Source organism: Notothenia rossii (genome assembly GCF_949606895.1).
Source record: "Notothenia rossii genome assembly, chromosome: 3".
NCBI lineage: Eukaryota > Metazoa > Chordata > Actinopteri > Perciformes > Nototheniidae > Notothenia > Notothenia rossii.
This window is the reverse complement of record NC_136901.1, coordinates 82,490,544-82,515,361: the sequence shown is the minus strand read 5'-3', so window position 1 is coordinate 82,515,361 and position 24,818 is coordinate 82,490,544. Positions and strand designations below refer to the sequence as shown.

Genomic DNA, 24,818 nt, shown 5'->3' with positions numbered 1-24,818 from the left:
ATATGGTGGGGAGAGGGATGAACATCAATCACATTCCCTTTTATTATTAAAATGATTGTCAATATAGGCCTGCTGTTGCATTGACTGCTAGTCAAATCAGAAAGACACCCAATAATAAGATTTCTAATATTTCATCCAGAAGGGTGCTGAAATAATGATATAAATTACAAGGTAACAATATCCTGAATTGTGCTCAATTTCACCTGTGTGAGATAAATCACGTCACCATGTCACAGTGTCTATTATCAAAATGGGGTAGGAGGAAGGGAGGTTGGGTGGTTGTACCCTGTTAAAGAAAACTCAACAAAAATAATTGATAATATATATATATACATTTAAGGGATGGATATTCTCATAATGTCATATATAAGTTTTTGTGTGTTGAAAAATACTTTGAAAGGACTATGGTACTGTATATAAGTTAAGTGTGGAAACATGATTAAATGAAAATGTAATTTAGGGTATGTAATTTATTTAACACTTTTTGTTATATTCCATGGAATGCTCTTAACATCCCGATAGCAATGAATATCTGAAGTGCTTTGACAATAAATACATAACAAAATGTCATCTGTGGAAGCCGTAGTACTGTAAAAAGCACGAATGGCCTACCTGCCTGTCAGCCTTCCATCTGTGCACAAACTTATCTCGTGCCCTCATTGGTCATGTGCGCGTTCGTGTGTGTTGGAGGAGGGGCTCTGTAAGGAAGAGGCAGATTCTTTCCGGCTGTGTATTTTCAAATTCTAGCGCACTCGAGCCGGTTTCTCCAAAATGACCTACCCCACCTTTAAGCTAATATAAAGATATATTTGGAGACCCTAGCTTCCAGGCAAATGTATGTTTTTTCCTCAGTGAGTCAGAAAAAGGATGCGGATATTATTGATTATAAAGTCCTAACTTCATACCCAAGGACAGGCTGTGAATATAATGTAAGCACTAGGCACACACAAACTGTACACAACACATTTGGAGAATAACAACAGTTTATTCCCCCATTAATAGTGTGCTGTGACAGGAGACCTTGAGCCATAACTTGAGATTTGAGATTTATTTTGCAGCTTCTTTGTGCTTATGTGACTCTGTGCACATTGTTTACTGTATACCCACCTACATAATTCATCAAATTCCAAAAAGTACGCCCCCAATGTGACATATTTTCATTAGAAGAGGCTTCAGCTATGCTAGCCTTATTCCCTGTTTAATTTCACAGGTTCTATTGTTGGTCGCATATCAGATTTATCAGTGCAGAGATTCACTGCAGTAATAATAACAAAGCATCTCCCAATATGAAGCCTAAAGGGCGAGACTTTCCCTCAGAAAAGATATTTCAAAAGATTAGCTTTATTTCCGTTCTGCACAGCTTCTTTTATCTGTTATTGTGTTGCTTGTTTCTAATATCAGATTACAGATTTTCTTCAGAGGTACTACAGGCTCGGTTCACCCTCTGTGTTTGTGATTTAAGATTCTATGATTTCTTTGAGGAGAGACAGTTGTAATGCAATTTTGTGCAGCAAATTTGATTGACCTCACTTTTTCAACTACACTTAGTGATTTCCTACACTTCCCAAAATGTATTTCATGAACACATTGAAACATTGCATACGACCTATCCTGTGCTCCAGAGAGAAGAATGAAATGATGGAGTGGGTCAAAGGTTAACTTCCACCTCCTGTGCCATAAAGTCATTTGTGACCAGCAAACAAAAACACCCATTTTCTGTTGGTCAGATATATATAACATTTTGGCTAAAACAATAGTGGTATGTACAGAAGCAGCTGGTATTATGCTTAATGCCAACCTCATTAAAATATTTGTACCTGAGTCCTCAGAGTCTTTGCTGTTGTTAGCCGAGCAGTCCTCCATATCATCGTCAGACATTTCCATCTCCTCTTCTCCCCTGATACCCATCAGCTGCTCATTGTGCATGTTTCTAATCTTCTGCAAAACACACAAAACACAAGGCATTTAAACGTATGCATTGTGAATATACTGCAAAGTACTGCAGAACACACACACAGCCATCTGTTTAGAGTCTTTCAGCTCAAGGTTCACAGGGGCTGAACATGCAAGCATATAGCCTAAATATACACACTCACATCTGGGCTAGGGAGCTGGATGACAACATCCGACAAGCATACTTACATATGCTGCATTTGTCAGGAGATTAAAGTGGCAACAGGGGGATACACATCAGCCACTGAATCTCACATTTGAGAAATATTTACAATACAAAAATAAATAATGACAATGTAGCCCGGTACAGTTTGACCTGTAGAAAGATCATAGTGACACCTACCTTACTCTATTAGCCGGGTATGTATACATCCGTTCTATACTATATCACATTGGAGTGCACAAGGACTCTCTTACCTGGTTGATGCAGTGTGAAAGTATAGTGCAGATAAAAGACAGCAGGATTAAAACAGTTCTTTAACATGCTCGATAGCTTAACGATCAGAGAAAACGAGTCCTTCATCAATCTGACGCCTAAAACCATTCAAATGCCATCCTAGAATTATTGTAAGTATTCATGGGAATAAACACTTTAAAAACCTTTCTAATGTATTTTTGTCACATACGTAATGTTAAATAACTACAAATATTTATAGTTTATACCTTTTCTAAAAAAATCCCACGGGTAAATTAACAACACAAAGAACACAACATGCAATAACGGCCAAGGTGGTTAGATCTCTCTATTTGTTTTCTTCAACTGTCTTGTTTTCAATTTGTTCACTTCAATTTCCTGTGCCATGTCAAAGAGGAGGGAAGACTGCTGTCCCTTAAGTGACATAACATGCTTTACCTTAGTGAGCGCATGAAGGGACGTGACATTTTGTCAGTACACATGATTTCCTTGTCTGTCGAAGCCTCTACACGGAGACATTGGTTTAACTGATTCTCCATGGCTTTACAATGCATCAAGCCTTTCAACAAAGTTACAAATATTGCTTTCAAAAACAAGATAATCCATAAAAAAAACAAATACAGCTATTAATAAAAGGTAAAAGTATTACCAGACAATTTGAGATATTTCACTCAGGACCAAAGGGATAGACCAACATTCAGACTGACAACAACTCTGACTTCCCTCTCCAGCCATGACCCTTCAAGTTTGTTCCTAACATGCAAACAATGCATACTATTGTTAACATGTTCTTCTTGGTTGAAAAGTTTCATTGAGCAGAGTTAAAATGCATACAAAACTTTACAATTACACAGCTTAATTTAAGAGTGGATAGAGATTTGATGAGATGAAGAATTAAAAGGAAAACAGCATGCATGAAAGAATAGAAACATTTACTGAAAGGGAAGAAAAACACAGAGGTAAATCGTGACTTATTAGAATTAGATTCACTTAATTTAGGCAACTAAAAGAGCATCAAGTATAAATCGTGTTTAGACAGAGTTATGGCTATATTCTGCTGTAGTCTGGCTGGAGTACAGATGGTGAGGCAGTTTGTTTTATTATGGATACAGTGATGGGAACGACACCCAGCCTGACTGAGGCACCCATAATAATTCAGGAGCTGATTTACACTTATGTTAAACACAAGAGGCTTTTCAACAGCAGCAGTAACAAACATGGGGATCTGAACACACACTCACCCTGTGCGCTCTGTGATGCAAAGGCTACTGTCATTACACAATGGATTTAACAATGTGTAGAGGCATGGTGCTCCGCCTAACAGCAAATCAATATTCGTGGGTTAAAGTGTAAAGTGTGATTAATGTATCAACACTCTAATGTGGACAGCTCCCAGCAGCGGTTCTGAATCCTTGTTAATGTCATAGATCTATTTCTGGAAAATGTATTAGCATTTTCATAGTTCTGTGGGGGATGGAGTGGAATGAACGCTATTCTCTTTTGATACTGTACATGAATATTCACAAAGACTAGGGCCTCATTGACATTCAACATTGTTTCAGCCACATGCTGTGGCAAAGCTTTAATTGCAATGACATGCGTTTTCTGTGTGTAGATATAACACTTTATATACAGTGGTTTGTGTGTGTGTAATGTCTGGTTGTTGATTACATCCCTAACTCAATACTTTCTATACTCCGCAGATCAAAACCTCATCAATGAGATCTATAGCTAATGCTGCACCATTAATAAAACACACCACACTCCATTAAATACACATTTTCGCCATAATTAACATGTTATTTGTCTGAAAGTACATACAAATAAAGCTATGCCAGTTTTGTTACACTGCTATGGACAGTCTTGCACTAATGTACATTCTCAAAGATATTGAAGAGACTGTTATTTTGTATATATTGATTGTTGTGCTTTTATTTATGCCTTAATGTGTGCATATGTATAAATGTGTCTTTTGATTGTGTGTATATATAGCTACATACATATTTTTATATATATTTGTTTTTGGATTCGGGATTGTAGGAAACGATATTTTGATCTCTCCGTCTGTACAAACAAACTGAAAGATTGACAATAAAATTGACTTTGAATTATGAGATGGATAACCTCAATTTCAAGCCACAACACAAAGTGCAAAGTGCATTCTCTTTTTCTCTCTGTCAATATATGAAAACAGGCAGCATATCATCTGCTCAAAGACCAATAACTAATCAATAATGTAGGAACTTTACAACCAATTAATACCTGGTATTTACATGAAATTTGTTTAAGGATGTGTCATGACATGTGTTATCAATAAACGCTGTTGTTGTATTGATTCTGCCTGCAATGTGATTTAATTACATCATTCATAATATTTTCCTCAGTCAATTGTGCATAATTTGACCTTAACTTTTTTTTTAAACCTATACTTCTTTCTAGTAGTTAATATATGCATGGCAGGACAAAACAATGAGTATGTTATACCTTATTGAACAATACATTTTAGTAAATTAATTTGTATCTATATTTTTAGCTGGGTTAATCTTATACACTCTAAGCCAAACAATTTTCAAATAAATTAGAGCTCTTGGGAGTTCCTCATGGTTGAATTTAAGGCCCGCTTGTGCTTATTTTTTCATTACTCTGGTATTACAAAAATACACTTTGGAGAGATAAAATGCAGAGTTTATTTTTGTGTTACTCAACCCCCAAAAGATTTAAGTATAACATGTTTTCACCCAAAAAAATATATTTAATTTTGAACCGAATTTAAAAATATATGTTTTTACACCTAATTAAAAGCAGATTTTAGTAGATGAAATTATATGTATATTTGTAGTAAAGGTTGACCCAAGTTTTTAGTGGGATTAAACGTTTTCACGCTAAGCCAGGCAATTTAGTAGAATTGGTAGAATCAACCTCCTTGCTTGGGAGTTCCTCAGGGTTCCATGTTAGGCCCCTTTGCTGTTATTACAAAAATGTATCTTTGTTTTTCTCTACTGCAAAAGGTTCAAAAACAAGATGTATTGATCTTATCACCGCAAAGCAGACCCTTAACCCCAAATTTACCAAAAGCTACATACTGTACATTCTTGCTGTTGCAACGCTAAAACATCCTTAAACATTAAAGTACCAACCTCCACCTGGGTGCGCCATAAATCCAGGTTCTTCCGTTGCGCTTTGGAGAAATGGTCCCATGCCTTTTGTTTGGACGCAGCGTGGAATACAGACACAATCTGTTCAACTTTGGTGAGGCAGAACAAATGAGTAGAAGTAGGGAAGGGGAAGAATGAGAAAGAAAGAAAGAAAGAAATGTGTTAAATAATTAATTAAGCCGCGGGGAAACGAGCTGTGTGTCTCTTGTATATATATGTGTCTGACCTGTGTCAAATATGGATACATTTTGGGTGGTAAGTTCCACACATAAATATATAGACACATAGCATGACACAGGGAGACCCATTACAACTTGTTGTAAACTTATTTAAATCCATCATAAAAAGAGCAGCTAAGGTAAACTCTTCGGATCGTATTCTCATCTTGTCTTGATCAGTTGTGGTGCATGCACTTTTGATAATATGTATACAGCAAAGTTCTCGCATTGAAAGAAGTCGCCTCGACAGAAGTCACCTTGACAGATGCGTAGGATCAACAACGCTTGACTGTGAAGAAACTTTGTGTCATTATTTTGTTCTTCAAAGTTCAACATTCATTTATAATTCATGGAGGAGTGAGGTTTTAATGCAAGTAGATGTGAAGGAAAAATGTTTTAACGTGTTGTCTATAAACCATACCACCTACTGACTTTCACATTCTCCTCACCTGGAGCGTGCAAACCAATTAACACTCTGTCTTCTCCAGACAATATATTATCTTAAAATGGTGCAATGATTAAAGACACAGAAATGTTTATTATCTTGTGAAATTGGTTCTAATAGTAGGTCCAATGAGAGATCTCTAGTTGCTAAGGAAAAATGCTATGAGCTAAATGTGACTACTGTCCTTGAAATTGAATCTGTTTTATTGGAAGATAATGGAAAAGATAATACACCATATTGTGCGATTTATAGTTTTAAATGCTAAGTGGAGCCTAATGAAGTCATTTTCACATTCATTTTTAGATATTGTACAGTGTCACATCCATTTATAAAAACATTTACAGCATATTCTGGCCCCTAAACTGCATTTTCATTCTACATTTTCAGTTCTATTGTGTTAAGAGAGCCACAAATTGAAATAAGATGTTGTTCTTTGACTGCAAATTGCATGAAAGCTCACAATGTTTCTGGCAAAAGCAGATGGTAGGTTGACTCAAAAAAAACAATGTGGTTTAGTGAAAATCTGGTTCTAATTTTGAGAGTCATTTGGGATATAGGACATAATGTGCAAAATGTTTACGAGCCAAATGTTAAATTACAGCATATTGCAGTTGGGAGCTTTGAGAAATCTCAGTCGTCTCTTTATGTAACAACACTCACAGAAGCAAATGTGCATTTTAGAGTTTTGTTTGTCATATACAATAAGGCAACAAACGACCCACATCGTTTGATGAAATGAGAAAAAGCAGCCCAGATCGGGAAAATGTATAAGATGATAAAACAAGAGCCTAGACATTTACAACAATATACAGCATATGACATATCTAAGGCTTTTTCATATTTGAAGCCTGGTTTTCTTAGGAATGTGCATGGTGGAATGTTTACAGCCAGCTCCTTTATTAATGATGTTAGAACGACACTTTTCATAGATCAAATATAATTATGCAAATTATTTTCTTTCTTTATTTTCTTTTCTTCTACATAGGGTTTTAGCATAAGATTCCTTTAAAACCTAACCACCAAAGCTAAAAGAGAAAATAAAATAAACATTTTTCTCTTTGTAGATATTCAGCATCTAACTGATGTTCAGTCAATGTTTAATCAATTTTTAATCTACTCACCTGTGGCAAATGTCTTATGTGATGGCTGTCCAAGCCAGCAGGCTTAATTTAGAATCATAAATACTTCAGCATTCATAAGATGCCAAGATAAACTCTATCAATGTTGTTTTGCTGACTAGCAGCTTTCCTTCCTCCTCTGGAGAGACCGTCCAGGCACTTGGAGGATATCTTGTTAGACTACAGCTCAAGACAGTGAACTCAGCATTTCATCTGAATGGATTCCCTCCATCACTCAATGCAATAACATCATAAAAACAACAAGCTTGCTGTAGAGCTCAATGCATCTTGCCACCATCACATACTGCCTACTATTGATATGTTCAGGGTTAAGACTGCATCAGCTCAGGGCTAGATCATGGTGTATTGATATTACCATTTATTTATGTTATGGTAGTATATACTGTATATATAAGCTTTTATATTGGAAAACTATAGTTAAGCCTTGGGAACATATGTATACAAGTGTGTTTGTATGTCTGTGTGGGTGGGTGTACATTACCTCTTAATTTCTCTTTCTTGTTTATGTTTGCTCCATTATACAGTTGCAAGAAAAAGTATGTGAACCCTTTGGAATTACCTGGATCTCTGCATAAGTTGGTCATAAAATGGAGGAAGCCACTGCTGTCCAGAAAAAACATTGCTGCACGTTTGAAGTTTGCAAAAGAGAACCTGGATGTTCCACAGCACTACTGGCAAAATATTCTGTGGACAGATGAAACCAAAGTTGAGTTGTTTGGAAGGAACACACAACGCTATGTGTGGAGAAAAAAAGGCACAGCACACCCACATCAAAACCTCATCCCAACTGTGAAGTATGGTGGAGGGAGCATCATGGTTTGGGGCTGCTTTGCTGCCTCAGGGCCTGGACAGATTGCCATCATCGACGGAAAAATGAATTCTCAAGTTTATCAAGGCCTTTTGCTGGAGAACTTAAGGCCATCTGTCCACCAATTGAAGCTCAACAGAAGATGGGTGATGCAACAGGACAACGACCCAAAGCACAGAAGTAAATCAACAACAGAATGGCTTCAACAGAAGAAAATAGGCCTTCTGGAGTGGCCCAGTCAGAGTCCTGACCTCAACCCAATTGAGATGCTGTGGCATGACCTCAAGAGAGCGATTCACACCAGACATCCCAAGAATATTGCTGAACTGAAACAGTTCTGTAAAGAGGAATGGTCCAAAATTCCTCCTGACCGTTGTGCAGGTCTGATATGCAACTATAGGAAACGTTTGCTTGAGGTTATTGCTGCCAAAGTTGGGTCAACCACTTATTAAATCCAAGGGTTCACATACTTTTTCCACCCTGCACTGTGAATGTTTACACGGTGTGTTCAATAAAAACATAAAAACATATAATTGTTTGTGTGGTTTTAGCTTAAGCAGACTGTGTTTGTCTATTGTTGTGACTTAGATGAAGATCAGAACACATTTTATGACCAATTTATGCAAAAATCCAGGAAGTTCCAAAGGGTTCACATACTTTTTCTTGCAACTGTATATCAAAGTAAATTCCCTGTACTGTATGTGTTAACTTACTTGGCAATAAACCTGATTTTAGGTGTTGGCATTAATAATAACTCCCGAGAGGAATTTAGTTCCTTTAGTCAATAGGGAATGCAGGGTATGAATAGGGGTTTCACCCTGTGTACGTTCATGTTTGTTCAATATGTCTTTCCATGCGAAGAAATTAGATATGTTGGTGTTCCACCTACATGTTAGATGCAAGTATGTATTTATTCATTTGTTATTGGCAGGATTTGTTATACCTGGCCCTGTTATGGAGCTAAATTATTTAGATCAACTAAAATCTAGAATCTTTTTTCCAAAATGGCAGAAAAATAATCTATCCAACTGATTTCCAACATGTTCTAGTTTTAGTGCCCAACCCTAATGGTGGGATATGCCTTGGCTGTAGACATTATGGGGCATAGGGGCCACATCCAAACATAGAGCATCCTTTCCTTCCAATGCAGTAGGTAGTGTGGAACAGAAGAAGAGGAAGCTTTGACTGGGATTTTTCCTCCTCCTCTCTGGGAGCATTGAGTGGAGAAACAATCCCCCTGGTGAGAGCAAAGCACCCAGGGGACCTTCCCTATTTCTCTGATTGACGGGCAGTCAAGCCTAGCAAGACATGTCAGACACTGAGTGTGCTGAGGGCCACGACACAGCCTGTGGTAGCAGCAATACTCCTGTCAGGTTTTTCATTTTCCCTTATAACAGGGACACAGCCACAAGGTCTTGTATTCCCTGACCAGTTAGTTGAAACAGGTGTGAAATGGGAAGTCAGTGCTTGATCAAATGGAAGGATGCCTAAGAAGTAGTGGCAGACGGGACAGCCTAGTAGTGGTGCCAATATATATAAAAGTGCTTTGATGGATAATACTCGTTTGTTGTGATTTTGGGGCAGGAAATGTTGTCAGCTAGCTAAGTAATGGTGGAATCCAACTCAGTCCACCTGTTAACATTATTTGTGTGGCGTAGGTGGTCCATACAGTATGTTACATTTATATTAAAAGTAACATGTGCTCAAAGTATCTGAAATATCCCTATGCAAAGTATGAATGAATACTGTAATTTTACACATTTCTACTAATTTCTGTCACTGTTTGCATCACTGCTACGTCATATGTTGGTAGAGGATCCTAAATCTGAATGGATAACATGTATTATTGCTACGACGCTGAATAAATTGACCACTTAAAAAAAGAAAAGAGAAGAGAGACAATAAAGGTAATTATCTTCAAGGTGACAGACGTGAGAGTGCCTATAGCACTGTGTCCTTGGTTGGCACTGTGACAAAAGCAGGGCCTTGTAAATATGGATGTTTCTTTTGTTCACAGGTGTGCTTTGGAAACTGCCTCATGGGGGTTCAATCTCAGTGTTGGCATTTGCATGGGTGGACGCCGGGCGAAAAACAAACTCATGAATAGAAATAAGTGTTTGTATGGATTATTTTGTTGGATGTGGAAGGCCTTTAATGAGAGAAACACCTGAAGAAAGAGGGTGAGGGTGACTGACAAAGAGGAATAGAGACATACAATGAGAGAGAGGCAAATAAAGAGAAGGTCCTAGGAGGTTGTAACACCTTCAATCTACCCTTTCTAAACCTGTAGGACGTATCAACACAAGCAAGCTTATCATTATGCATCAAGCATCTCAGATGACAGATCCTCACTATTGTTGTTTCATGCCATTTAACTCCCTATTCACACTTTATTGTGCCTTTTGTCATGGAACACATGTTGAATATATTACAATGCATCAGATCAAAGGGAAAAAAGAGAACATTGTGTTGAGTGTACGGAAGGGCGGTGTTATATCAAGATAAACAACCTGAACGAATGCAAGAGATAAATGGTAGAGCTATCCCCAGGGATTCCTTCACACATTATACTGTACGCTGAATACAGTACTTTATTTACATTGTTTATTAAAAAGGCTTATTTTTTACTTCAATATCGGGCCATTATGTTGTTATAGGTAAATGGAAATCAGAAGATGGCCTAAAATGTAACTTTTAGTCACACCTCTGCACCTGCCTTATTGTTTACTAGGTTATTATGTTGTACAATTTAATTAAGGTGCTGGTGAAGTGTAATTATTGCATCTTTAACACTGAGGCTGTTACTTCGAATCAGAATCTGTTGTAACCTCACATTATTATGTTAAGTCTAATAAATCCCTGACTAATGAATGTTAACTGCTAATTATTTTTTAACTAAGCACTATCGGTCTCATGTGGCATCATTCAGCATCATTAGCCAATAGCCTGACTATCAGACTGCATTTCCATTTAGTTTCATTTCATTTATTCAGAGAGAAGAGGTATTTTCTTCTACCATAACCAATTAGTAGCAAGGGTTGTATCTGTTCCAACTACATCCTTATCAATTGACACAGAAGCTGCTGGAGTTTACTTCATTGTTTCAATGATCAAATAAATATGTCAAATTAAGAGTACAAAATATTTCTGTAGGTTGACTACAGCTCTTATCAACATCGTGTCCATAGGTCACTGTTGCTATCTATCAATCCTGCCTTCAAAGAAAAACGGCTGTCAGTCACCATACCACCAGATTTAAATAAATCAATAAATACAACACATATGTTAAGTCAGGTTTCAAAGTCTAGAGCCGGGCTACTTTATGTAAGCTTTTATTTAGGAAATGTATGATAAAATCATTATTCAATTGTACTGTCAAACTGCTAGTATACTTTTGCTTTGGTTAGAAATAGCAGTAGTGAAATAAGTAGTACTGAAAGAGTGGCTCAAGTCATTTTCATAGTTGTGTGCTATAATTAAAAAAATGTCATTATAAAAACAAATTCATTCTTTATCTGTTTTCAGAAGGATATAATCTGCCTCAAGTTTATTTGTCTCTTACTGTGTCTTATCAAGTTCAGTTTGACCTGGAACAACAAATTGTGTCCTTAAAAAAGTAATATCATCATTGTAAAGTATTCCTCACTCTCTGTGTGTGTGAGTGTGTGTGTGTGTGTGTGTGTGTGTGAAAGAGATAGATAAAGAGAGATGATTTGTTGGTAAATGTATCTGTCGAAATGTGTGAGTTAGAGCGTATTTATTATGTCATGGTATTTCTCTCTGGGTAATTGAGCATCTGATATGCCGTGTACAGAGCGGTGACCTGTGATAAAACGGCAGACAGCAAAGTGTCATGGGAATTACTGCAGTGTAGCATGGTCGATTGCACCTGTTACCGGTGTGGAGCAATAACTGAATGGTAAATCCTGTAGGATGGTGGGCTACTCCCCGGGGGTGGTGACATAGAATAAATACTTTACAGAGTGTGTGATTGAGAGAAACACACACTTTGACTGAGCAAAGAAGACTCACATTGACCAAGAATGGTGACCATCGCAGTCTTGAACTTGTCTTTGGCTTCTTCCACCTCCTTCTCATGCTGACTCTTCTCGCCCGTCAGCCGGCGGATGTGGCCGTTGGACGCCTGGATCATGGAGTAGAAGTTGTTGGCATTCCTTCGGTTGACTTCCCCTCTCTCCAGCCAGGTCAACAGCACACGCACTGCTTCAGGAAACTTGCCATCCTCTGAGGAAGAAAGGTCTGGGTCAATATGAGCAGTAACAGATAAAAAGGACATTTCCCTGAGTAAATGTGCTGACTTCTTGGAAAAAGTCATTTAGAAAGGACTCTACAGAAGACAGGTTAAAGAAGGGCCATCTTCAAAAACTCACAGTCATTTGACAAAGACAGAAGAGAAGTAGCAGGTGAATAGGTGGGTAAGAGAAGAGAATGAAAGGTGGCCAAAATCGATACCACAGAAGTAGAATAACAGAACGGCCCCTGCTAACTAAAGTTATATCAGGCAAAAAAGGGACAGAATGAAAGAGTTAGGGCCATCAGGAGCAAATAAATGCTGATCCTGCGAAATTACTCTGGAACAATTGCTGGATCATGCAGGAAGCAACAAGTTTAACATCAACTGAAAGTTATGCGAGAGTTTCACAAAGCAAGACAAGTAGCAAAAAAACAACTCAACTGCAGAAATCTATTAAATTAATATTTGTTTATTTTGTACAAGCTGTCTTAGCAACATCTATTGGAGTTGTATTCTGCATTGTGTATAGGTCGTACAGGATTATTTTAGCAGAAAGAATGAGGACATGGAGATGTTGAGATGAAAATAACTTCAAGAACTTGCAGTTATTTCACGAGGAAAATAACAGATAGAATAAATAATTCAGAAGAAAACGTATTTGTTTGTTTATGCTGAACATAAAACAAGTGGAGGTTAAATAAAAATACATTTCTGATCTCCTGCTAAATTATGGACCATCCAGATCTCTCAGGTCTTCAGGGACTTGTCAGCTTTCTGTCCCCAGAGTCAGAACTAAACATGGTAAAGCAGCGTTCAGTTATTATGCTCCAAATATCTGTGACAAACTCCCAGAAACCTGCAGGTCCGCTGCAACTCTGACTACTTTTAAATCCAGGCTGAAGACGTATCTTTTTGCCGCTGCTTTTAATTGAAACTGAGCGGTTGTGTTTTTGGTTAATGAACATTTGGGCCTAGTGTCTGGGGACTTTGTCCTGGCTGGTCTTCTCTGTGTTAGCTGCTCAGGACGTATGTGCCATACAAGCGTACACAGCTCATGTTCGGAGAAACCTTAAAGAAAGGCATCAGTAAAGTGGAACTTCTGTGTGAACTATTCATATCTTAAACTGCACTGTAACTTTTTATTCATGTACTTTTTATTATTAATGTATTTTTTCTTTTAATGTTTCTTTTTAATGACTGTTTTTAAATGCCTTTGTCTGAATGTCTTTCATTTTTGTAAAGCACCTTGAATTGCCTTGTGTTGAAAGGTGCTATATAAATAAACTTGCCTTGCCTTCAGAAGTACTTCTGCTTTGTCTGGTGAATAATAAGATAATGCCAGAAGACGTCATTGATTCAAATAATTGTTGTTATTCAGCAGTGGTTGTCCTCTGCTGTCTCACTGGGCTGCTTGCAAGTCAGAGGAGCAGAGGAGGGGAAATGCTTCCATACATAGACCTCAAATCTCCAACACACACACACACACACACACACACACACACACACACACACACACACACACACACACACACACACACACACACACACACACACACACACACACACACACACACACACACACACACACACACACACACACACACACACACACACACACACACACACACACACACACACACACACACACACACACACACACACACACACACACACACACACACTAAAGAGTGGGGCAAATGCATCAAACACACACACAAGCATTACTTAGCTTCTTTACATATCTAGCAGCTTGGGAAGGTTTATATTCATCTAAAGCAGGTTCTGCAGATGCTGTGCGTCCAAAACACACAGTCACACACACACGTCCGTCAGATGGCTTGCATGAATGATGATGTATCACAGCAGCAGATATTGAATCAAGGTGTTATCTTGTGAATCCCTAAGTGTTCCTGTTTGTTTAAAGGCACGGCCTCATAATACATGGATCCCTGCAGCTGCATTATTAATAGACAATCTGGAGGATCATTAGTTGTATCTGATCACCTATGGCGATTCAGATTTTCATTGCATTGGCGTTAGGCTGAGGCATTACATGAAACATAAATAACACAACTTTAAATATATTAGATAGAATACATAGGTTTGTCAGAAAAATACACATTAAAGTCGCCTCTTTCTCTCTCTGTGTTTACTGTTTTATTCATTAATCAGAGCTATTAGGACAAGAAACAGATGGGAGTGTGACTAAACTTGCAGACAACGATGCAGAACATCACAATATTTCCAGACAATGAGATAATATTTTTCTGCAGTTCTGTGAACAGCTTTAAGAGAAAGATTTTGATACATCCCAGAAATTGTGTTGTATTTTAAGCAAAAATGACTCAACTGACTTATCTCAATTAATTTTGTTTAGCCAAACGTTTATTTCTTTATTCAAACACATTACAAGTTAGTGTGAATATGAGAATGAAATAAAAGTTGGTCCAAGCACTTTAAAATGTAAGTGAAGTTCAGAAATAATTGACCTTTTCTCTGAAATATAGACGGGAATGGTGGTTGTTAAGTGGTCGATTAGCAGGTTATCGGAGTATTTGAATAAAAAGGCATCACATCTATCTACAAACAAATTAGCAACACTCCAGATCAAGTGGATCTCTCAAGATTTTTCAGGCCAAGCTTTACTAGCTTTAATGTTACAGCAAAGAGGAGAGGTTAAGGACAGGAACGTCACTGTGGATCAACGAGGAGTCTCTTCTTGCATCAAATGTTTGATTACATGAGGAATCTAAATGGCTCAACAATATTCTCACATCCCATAAGCCCCTTCCGCACACCCTCTGCCTATACCTCTTTAAATATGGAACTATACTCAACCACAGCCATTCAACCAGTTGGTACATGATTAACAGTCTGCAGACATTGTGAATACTTAAAGGTGGGGTAGGTAAGTTTGAGAAACCGGCTCGAGATACACTGTTTGTTATATTCCATGGAATGCTCTTAACATCCCGATAGCAATGAATATCTGAAGTGCTTTGACAAAAAATACATTCAAACATGTGAGTAAATCACAATCACTGCGGTTACGTGCGTAAAAAGGAGAAAATAGGCAGTTGGTGTTTAGACGGTTGGGCTATTTCACATTGAAGTGTAGCTGTTCTGTCAGTTGTGTGTGAGACAGATGACGCAGCAAAAACACTTTCTGTGTAGACAGCTTATTGCCACGCTAGTTCAACAGAGTTTTTCGTAGGCACAGCAGCATTTTACCATTGACTGTATAAAAGAGTGTGTGTTCCAAGTCTGTTTGCACATTTTTGCATTCACTTTAAATCTTTAAAGCCAAGTTTCTTTTTACCTTGCTACCTTGATTGCATGCTCTTCATACACTCAGTCTGCATGTTTCTCTACCAACCTTTGATCCTGTCTCCAAGCTCACTACACTCGTGCTCAGAGTAGTGGGCGATGGGAGGAGGGGAGGGGGGTCGGAAGAGATCGTCCTCTATTTTGCGCCGGTGCCTCTCCTCTCTGGCCAACATGCGCTGGTGACACTCCCACTCGTACAGGTCGTCTCTGGCCTGGGCGAAGTCCACGTGGAGGCGGCCCGAGTCTTTTTTGTCTGTGCTGGAGCCCAAACGGATACGGTAACCTGGGGAGAAGAAGGAGAGGTTTTTATGAGACAAATAAATCAAAAAAGGTGAAATCTGGGGATTAGACCGAGTGTAGAGAATAAAGATAAAAACAGAGGACATGAAAGACAGCTGAGACATTTAATCGATGGGATGAGAGCGGTAACAGGGTGAAATATCAATTTCCATCAACACCTATTTTGATTCAGATGTACAGTTAAGAGACAGAGATAAGCACAGACAAAGTAACAGGCACACAGAGGCAGATATACACAGATACGAAGATAAAAGGTTACACACAAACAAGGTTACATTGATCAACTCGTCCTCATTCGCCTTCAGATAGAAATCTACATCCGTCCTCTTTGTTTTCACGGGCAGCTACTCTCCAGGTGTAGAGGCCGATACATAAACAGACCAAAGCTGAGCCCTTGAGTCTCTAAAGCTTTTTATTCTTTATGTACAGACACAGATTACATTGGTAGCCCTTCATCACCCCACTGCCTTCCACTTGACACTCAGAGCTCATTTCCCTGCCTGTGTGTGGGTGTGAAGAGCAGTCACACTGCTTTTGTTAATTGATTGGTGTAGTGATCTGTAAGAGGCCGGGGTGTTTACAGTGTGAACTCTCAAACTAGGAAACAAGCTCAGAAAGCCCTGGGCCAGACTTTCCACTCCAAAAACATCAACATACTCTCATCGGAGGAAAGTGGAGATAAAGTTGGTTTTGGGTGTGAGCAGAAGATACCCGAGTGAGTTTCGGGTTGTTTTCCAGTCGGTTCTTCTGCTCTCGGCTTACCTTAATATTTAATAAAGGGAGACCTCAGTGCGTCAAGTGTATGTGTGTTTGAGAAAGTAGTATTTATTAGAAAGCTACACAGGTCTGTCATCTGGCTAATAGATGGACTTATAGTGCCAGTCGTTCTGTAGGGAAGAGGTAGATGGAATCAGACTCACACAATAAATAATTCAGAGGGTATTATTGCAGTGGCTGGTCTTTTAAATGAGCTTTGTGAGGAGGGAATATATGGCCTGCATTTCACATGGAGAGATTTAAGGGGTCTGGGCAGAAGATGCTGCAGGACTGAGATAAAATTAAAAAAGGACATCTGGCGTCACATGACTAAACAGAGCATACCCTTCCTCTCAAGGAGCAGTTAAAGAAGCATACCATTGGCAGAAGGATTTCCAAATTATACAAAAATGGTGGTGTGATCCTGAAAAACAGGATTAAAGAGTGTGACCATTTGAGTTGGGTGACATAAGAGCTCGATCAAAAAAAGAAAAAACTATATATTGACATTAGGGTTTCACTGACTGACAAACCATCTTCATTTCTGTAATTATGACTGCCTGCTTGACCATTTGAAACTTTATAGAAATCTCTGGAGGTGATGATGCATCCATGAAACTTGAGCAAAAATACTTTTAAACGTACTGTGTAAAAACATTTGGAAAAAGAAGGGGGCTGCAAATGAAATAAAGGCCTGGTAAATACTACGTGTTAAATCAACGCACCCACGTTTCCGAAGCTTTTGGAGATTGTATAGTAGTTGTTTTGTTCTCTGTAACACACTTCAAGTAAAGCCGTCTCATCTGAACCTTCTGCTCATTGCAAACGCTTCTCTCCATCACAGAAAATGAACCAATGTAAACACAGCGATTTCAAGGCAGTATTCAGCTATTTTGTAAAAGGCAAAGGTGAAATAGAGGTTACCTGAATGTGACTTGAGTTCATGTATGTGTTTATCGCACCTTCGCTCTGAATCGCAAGGTTCAAAGGAGCATGTTAAGCTCATTTTCGTTTAGATACTTGCATTTGGGGTTTTCAGCGATGTTTATCGGCTGCAATGTTTTTCTCGAATGGTGTGGGAGTTTTCAAGATATTTTCATGGAGAAATAAATGCAGGTACTGTTGGGAATATATTTAAATCATGAGCTTGTCTGATGTCTGTAAAAGTATTGCAACTGTAAATCTGTTCACTAATTAATCCCTATACGATAGAGAATATTATACATTTTCGATAAAGGTGTTCGTCAAATTGAGGATAATTTAGTCTGTTTGCAGAGAATTGATGTCCCAAGTACAAAAGAAAATGTATTAAGACCATAAAATGATGTAACATTAAAGAAAAGCTGTATGCTTATTATTAATAATAAAAGTACCGTAATGTCATTTTACCAATTTACCAACAATGCAGAAAATACAACAAAGTAAATATATAGCTGGAGATGTAGAAATTAAATACATACATAATATAAAAAAATCATGACTGAGTCTATTCATTCTGTCTCATGTTGGTTTCCAGACACACATGACTCTTTTTTTTCTTCAACTACATATCCATTGTTGTTCACTCCCAAACAATTTGTATGGAGTGCAGCAAACTTTCCATCTATCTGTCCTTCCACCCCTCCATCTATGTATCCATCTGTCAGACGGTCCCGAGTGAATGGGTGAGGCTGGACAATCGTAGTGCTGAATGATAGATATCAGCCCTTTCATTTCCATCAGAGTAAAGGTTAACAGCTCATCATTCTTCCTCCACCTCAGGTGAAGGAGCGCCCGGGGCACTGATAGCAGTGGACCGACAATACAAGCGGTCTGTACAGATTCAATATTGTCCAGGTGGCTAAGAAAGAAAGCTGTTATCCTCTGACCTTTCAGCCCAATGTAAACCAATACATACCTAGAAACAAGCTTGGAAGTTTGTTGGGGTTTCCATTGCACCACAGAGACGATATGGCAAAAAAAAAAAAAACTGTCATTGGACACAAAATGTTCTTTCTCTAATAAAAAGACATGATCCCTGATTGAGTTTGAGCCTTTGGAAACCTGGGTAAAATAGTTACCATCGTTTTTAGAGTACATATATCTCACCAGAGAGGAGAAGAGCCTTGTCCACAGTGAACTCCTCAGCAAATCGAATATGGCAGAAGTTTTTCTTGCTCTTTCTGATTGCAGCAATATCCCCACACTGTCCAAAGACCTCCACGATGAGCTGCTCAGTGAAGTTCTCGGGCAGACCGCCAACAAACACCGTCTTACACCCAGGAGGGCGTTCCCTCGTGGCCGGAGGCAGAAGGTCGGTCAAACATGGAGATTAAAAAAAAACAGACACAATTATTTCAATTGAAGTTATAAATGTAGTCCTTGATCTAGCAGCAGAGTCTGAATTTAAGCTCTTGAAAATACAGAGAAAGCATGCGGTTGATTGACCCTCAATAATTGGCTACAGCATCACGTTTTAGACCGGTTTGAGTCATGAAAGATGTCAGAATATGTCAAGGTTTTTGAGCAGTATGCTAGACTTAAAATTGGAAAGGAAAGTTATGGCTTTGCATTGTTCCCATGAAGTCAATTATTTTCTTTCGGTATATTTCTGATTATGAGGTCCACAATCAGCATCCAAATATCTGCTATAGGTTGTGACACTTTTGTAGTTTTGATTTCCAACAATAAAAACAGCCTGCGAAAAAATTAAAAACAACTATTCAAACTTTCCAAACTTTAACTGTTCATATAGCACACCATTAATTCAAACTGCTTTCATTTCTCACACTCAAACATACATTCTAATTGCTTCAATTTTTTAACAAGCACGCGTTGGTCTTTTGTTGTTCCATAAAAAAATCTACAAAAGCTGAATTCAGGACTGAAAAAAGCCTTTGAATATATAAATAAAGTGCTAGTATGAGGCTGGAACAGCAGAGGTAATTATGATTATGTCTCATTACATTAAATGGCCATTAAATACATCAAACCGAGTGCTTTTAAATTACTCTATATTTAAGCCACATTACACATAGAATAACTGGATGGTGATATTTCATCTTCTTGACATTTGTAAGATTCATTTGGCAAAAAATGTGTATGCACCTTAACTTGACATGTTTTGAGCCATAGGAATATGCTCTGAGAAAATTATTTCCTGGCTAAGTTAAATTGTTCCATTTATCTGCATAGCCCTACAGTATATCACACATTTGCCTCAAATTAGTTCACTGTCTCTACACCAGGGATCGCGATCGACCGGACGATCGCAAAGGTAGTGTGGGTAGATCGCATGGCATTACAAAAAAAAAAAGTTAGCCTATCATCCATGCTTACTATGGCATTTCCCACTTGATTGACGTACAGGTAAGCCAGTCTGAGTTGTATTGTGCCATACGGGTTCATGCAGTTATGAGGGGGCCTCACCTCCTCATCTGAAGCGCAAATGCGGCGCACTGTTATGCGGCGCAATTATTGTAAGCGCGCCACAGTTTATCCGCCGTTTAGTCGTCGTTTAGTCGTTTAGTCGTCTAAGCAGAACTGGCATGAACAGGGAGCCAATGAAGGGAAGGTCAAATTGGCTTACAGTAATAAAGTCAAGTTTTATTGATATTGCAATGTTTACTTTTTTATTGTTTTTTTTAACAATCTGAAGAATAATAGTGCAGCACACGGCAGGCCCGGCAACAACAACATTACAGTAATCCAATGAAACAAAAACATGAGTTAGGGGAGTTAGGGAACTTAGGGCCATGGATGGAAAATACTGAAATGTAACTATGTTGGCGGAAAAAAGGCTGAATTTGGCTGAGCAGGAAAGTGCATGGCATTGAGTTTTTTAGAGCACATACAAAAAGCCTCTTAATGTATAATTTGGGAATGATCATCTGCCTTTAAAGGAAGATAGCTCACTCTCATGTTGATTGTCATCATAGCAGTGGAAATGAATTCCGTAACTGGGTATTTTTTGAAGAGGTTAAATATAAAGAGAAAAACCAGAGGGCCAAAAAAGATGATAATAGCTATATCTTTTTTATAATTTTTTTTGACCTGTGCATGGTTAGCGTCGAGATACAACAGTGATTACCTTAGATATTTAGTTTTGAAAGGCTTTAACATGTGCTTTGAGATTATTGTGAGTCCGATGTTTAGGTATAGAGAATTTGTGAGTAATATGGCAGGGGAAGGAGACAGTCTCAATGTTGTTAACCTGGCTATCAGTCTGATAGTCTACACTGTGATGATTTCCCTGGCTGGTCATAATAATTTAGCTAGTGGGCAGGCCCTCTGATGATCTCTAATCACCTGCAACCTGCCCAGCGCTAACTCGCTAATGTCCAACTGCACATGAACACCTGTCTATATTCCTCCATAAATTAGCTGTGTTAATTGCAGTAGGGTGGAGGCCGACCACTTTCAGCCGGTCAGGGCAGCCCAAGTAAAAAGGCCAATTATCAACACAACAGAATCCTTGCTCACTACTGATGTTCAGTGAAGTAAGAAGCCCCTCTCCTTACAGGGTAATGATGAAATAAACAGTAGGGGAAGGATTGACCAAACCATGATGGGAAGGTGGAACAACAAGCAATACCATGGAACAAAATGCCTGAATCATTTTTATATTACAGAAATAATCATGTCATGCTTTACCTAGCATAGAAATGAAATCCCTCTGGCCTCTGAGAGAGGGTTGATCCTTTTGTATCGATGGTTTGAACCATGAAGGACCTCTCTGACTGAATAAAGATAAATGTTTACCGATGTAATCGCAGAAAGATGAGGTTTGCCATGGATGATATGAGTGACTGGTTTAGTCGACACAAGGGAAACACAGACATTTGGGATTTAATGTTAGGACTGTTATCAACCCTATAAAATATGGTTTGATGCATAACTCAAGTCATTGCAATTAGACAGCGAGTGCATGTAAGTGCAAGTTACATCAACATCTGTCTGACTAAATGTAATCATTATTATACAATATAACCTCCTGATACAATCTTTGTTCAGGGTTGTTTTAAAAGAGTGTCTTAGTCTAAGCCCTAAGAAACTAATAAGCAGGCAAGTCTCAGTCAGAAACATTTACCACATATATTGATTAAATGTAAGCTTTAAATATGTTGGAAATGAAAATAAATTAAATCATGTACAGTAAAGCTGAATACAAGGCTTACACAGCTGATGTTAACAATTCAAGTGTTTCATGTTAAGTGCACTGAGCTACAGCTGTGAAAGCAACTGCTTGACGTGTTCTTGTATTGTAAATGTTCCATAAGTTGTACCCATATGTCTTAACACACAGTTTGTTTATAACACAGGAAATCACATTTTAACAGCGGCAGACATAAAAGTACAGTGACGTTTGCTGACTCACCGAACAAATTGGATCCAGCAGTTATGTGAAAAGTATCTCAAGCAGAGCAGAAATGTAGGACTCATTCATGTCCACTTTGAGAGGCTGAAACCACTTTCCCATGGCTATAAAGCCGTGGCCCAACTCATGCGACTTTCCATCAATCATTTCCTAAATTATAAAAATATATAGTGTGTTTTTCTCTCAGTACTCCAAAGGTTGGACATGACATTTTAAATTATAGGCCCAAGAGGAGTCATTATCCAGTGCTGTAGCTTTAGTGCTGGAGAGCCTGTAGCAAAGTTATGGTAAAACACATCAAATGTACTTTATGGCTTCGTCCTCCTCATGTCACAGCTTGCTCTGGCACATGGCCCAAATGCCTGCGTCCCCTGACCTTGGCGATGATGATGGCATTAAATTGGAACATGCACATACTAACTCTCACTCGCATACTCAAAGCCAGAACACACACACACACACACACACACACACACACACACACACACACACACACACACACACACACACACACACACACACACACACACACACACACACACACACACACACACACACACACACACACACACACACACACACACACACACACACACACACACACACACACACACACACACACACACACACACACACACACACACACACACACACACACACACACACACACACACACACACACACACACACATACACACACACACACACTAATGCTAGGACAGCACCAGGGTGATAGTTTCCCTGCCTTTACTTTGCAGTCAGCTAAAAATCTGCCACGCTTCATTGCATGATTCAGCATTAAATTACAATTTATGACAGGGTGCGGCTGATGAGCGAGGAGGACAACAAAGCAACAATCTGACATTTAGCTGACATCCTTGCTTCATAAAAGCCTGCCTTTAAAAAAAGAACATTTCCCAGACACATTGGAGATGTGACTGCATTACCAAATGTTTGGCTTTGAAAGAGGTTGAAATCCATATTGGGGACGTTTGAAAAATGTAGGCACGTAGACAGGAGGGTTCTGAAGGGCATCTTTGGTCTTTTACTTGAGGGTAATTACAGGAAGACAAGCCTGACATCGATGAAAAAGTAGCAGAGCTGGAGGAAATGATGACCATTAAAGACACGAACAAAGTAATTCCCCGAAGCAGAGAATGAAATGTAGGTCTTAAGTATTAAAAGAACAGGGACAAAAATGTGTGTGTGTGTGTGTGTGTGTGTGTGTGTGTGTGTGTGTGTGTGTGTGTGTGTGTGTGTGTGTGTGTGTGTGTGTGTGTGTGTGTGTGTGTGTGTGTGTGTGTGTGTGTGTGTGTGTGTGTGTGTGTGTGTGTGTGTGTGTGTGTGTGTGTGTGTGTGTGTGTGTGTGTGTGTGTGTGTGTGTGTGTGTGTGTGTGTGTGTGTGTGTGTGTGTGTGTGTGTGTGTGTGCGTGGGAAAGATATATCAAAGTTTAAGGTTTTCTGTGTTAGGAGAAGAACTATAACTATAACTGTGGTTATAGTTGACACTATTAATATTATTATGATTTACAAACAGTTGTCACCGTTAAGATATTAACTTTTGTGCCTTAATGCAAACCAATCATACATATTGAGTAATAAAAAAGTCAAACAATGGTCGAAAAATGACAAAAATAATAAGGAATTAATTGTTATCTCTTAAATGAAATTACAGGTATTTTTAGATCGTAATAATATACGTGCTTTTAAATTGTGAATGAGGAAATAGTTTGATGATACTTAAATATTTTACAGTTTAATTGCTTATGAAAATAAGCGTTTTTAGAAATATTCATGGTAGGATCTGCCGTTTAATTAACTGCATTGGCCTTTTAAAAATAGATGTAAAATAAAAAGGTATTGAGAGCTTCAAAAACAAAACCTGTCAAGATATGCAAGTGAAAAAGTGTGGTTGAATGCAGATATGTTTAAGCGTGATAGATGGAGAGAGGCTGAGCTTCAGGCATCTTCAGTTAAAGGTCAATGAGGGGGGAGCTGCGTGCAGTGTCGGAGGTGGAGTAGCTGGGGGCTCTGCTTCCTGTGATAGTGGCCATATGCAACCTGCTGCCCTCTATGCCCATCACACACAAACACACTCAGTGCTATCGCCTGCTGAACACATAACAGATACCTCAGGAAATAGAGCACTGACTCACAATCATCCTCTCGTTGAAAGAAGCATTTCTGTCCACGTTTTACATTTTTTACCCAAGTTGTTGTACCCCCCTCACACACATCATATGCAAACACCCTATGGTACTTTCTAAATAAATGTAGAGAAAGACGCAGGTCAACCATCTATTATGACCCCCTGCGTTGTGCCCTGCGGTGGAGCTTCATCACGCTGTGACCCCCCCAGAAGAACCCCACAGGCTTCAATTACAGTAGAAACCTACCAGTGAGCCAAGAAATCTCCTCAATGGCTCCGCTTGGATCTGGATGAACGTCTTCCCATCTGTTAGAATACATTGGCGCGTTAAATCCCACTCTGAGATGCTGTTATTTAGATGGCACTTTAAAACTTGTAAAAGGTGTCAGCGGCACCTTTTAAAAAGGGGAAACAAAGTGCTACCCTTTCATGTTAGGAGTAAATTGGCTTCCTCTCAACACTTACTTTTTAAAAACACTCTCGTCTATGGCGTGTTTCTTGCCAGGTGACAAAAAGGGAAGGAAATGAATAGAGGGAGACAG

General features: G+C 38.7%; 1 protein-coding gene across 1 annotated transcript in view; it reads right to left on the bottom strand.

Annotated features, from left to right (window-relative positions):
• The window catches only part of LOC307034049 (ecto-NOX disulfide-thiol exchanger 2-like), a 142,064-nt gene that overhangs the window by 26,538 nt on the left and 90,708 nt on the right, over positions 1 to 24,818 (bottom strand). The window contains exons 5-9 of the mRNA XM_079672753.1: positions 18,860 to 19,066; positions 15,765 to 15,998; positions 12,166 to 12,378; positions 5,506 to 5,612; positions 1,818 to 1,938 (exon numbers count right to left, since the gene is read on the bottom strand). Coding sequence (XP_079528879.1) covers positions 1,818 to 1,938; positions 5,506 to 5,612; positions 12,166 to 12,378; positions 15,765 to 15,998; positions 18,860 to 19,066 — 882 coding nt within the window. The remainder of the gene's footprint in view (positions 1 to 1,817; positions 1,939 to 5,505; positions 5,613 to 12,165; positions 12,379 to 15,764; positions 15,999 to 18,859; positions 19,067 to 24,818) is intronic.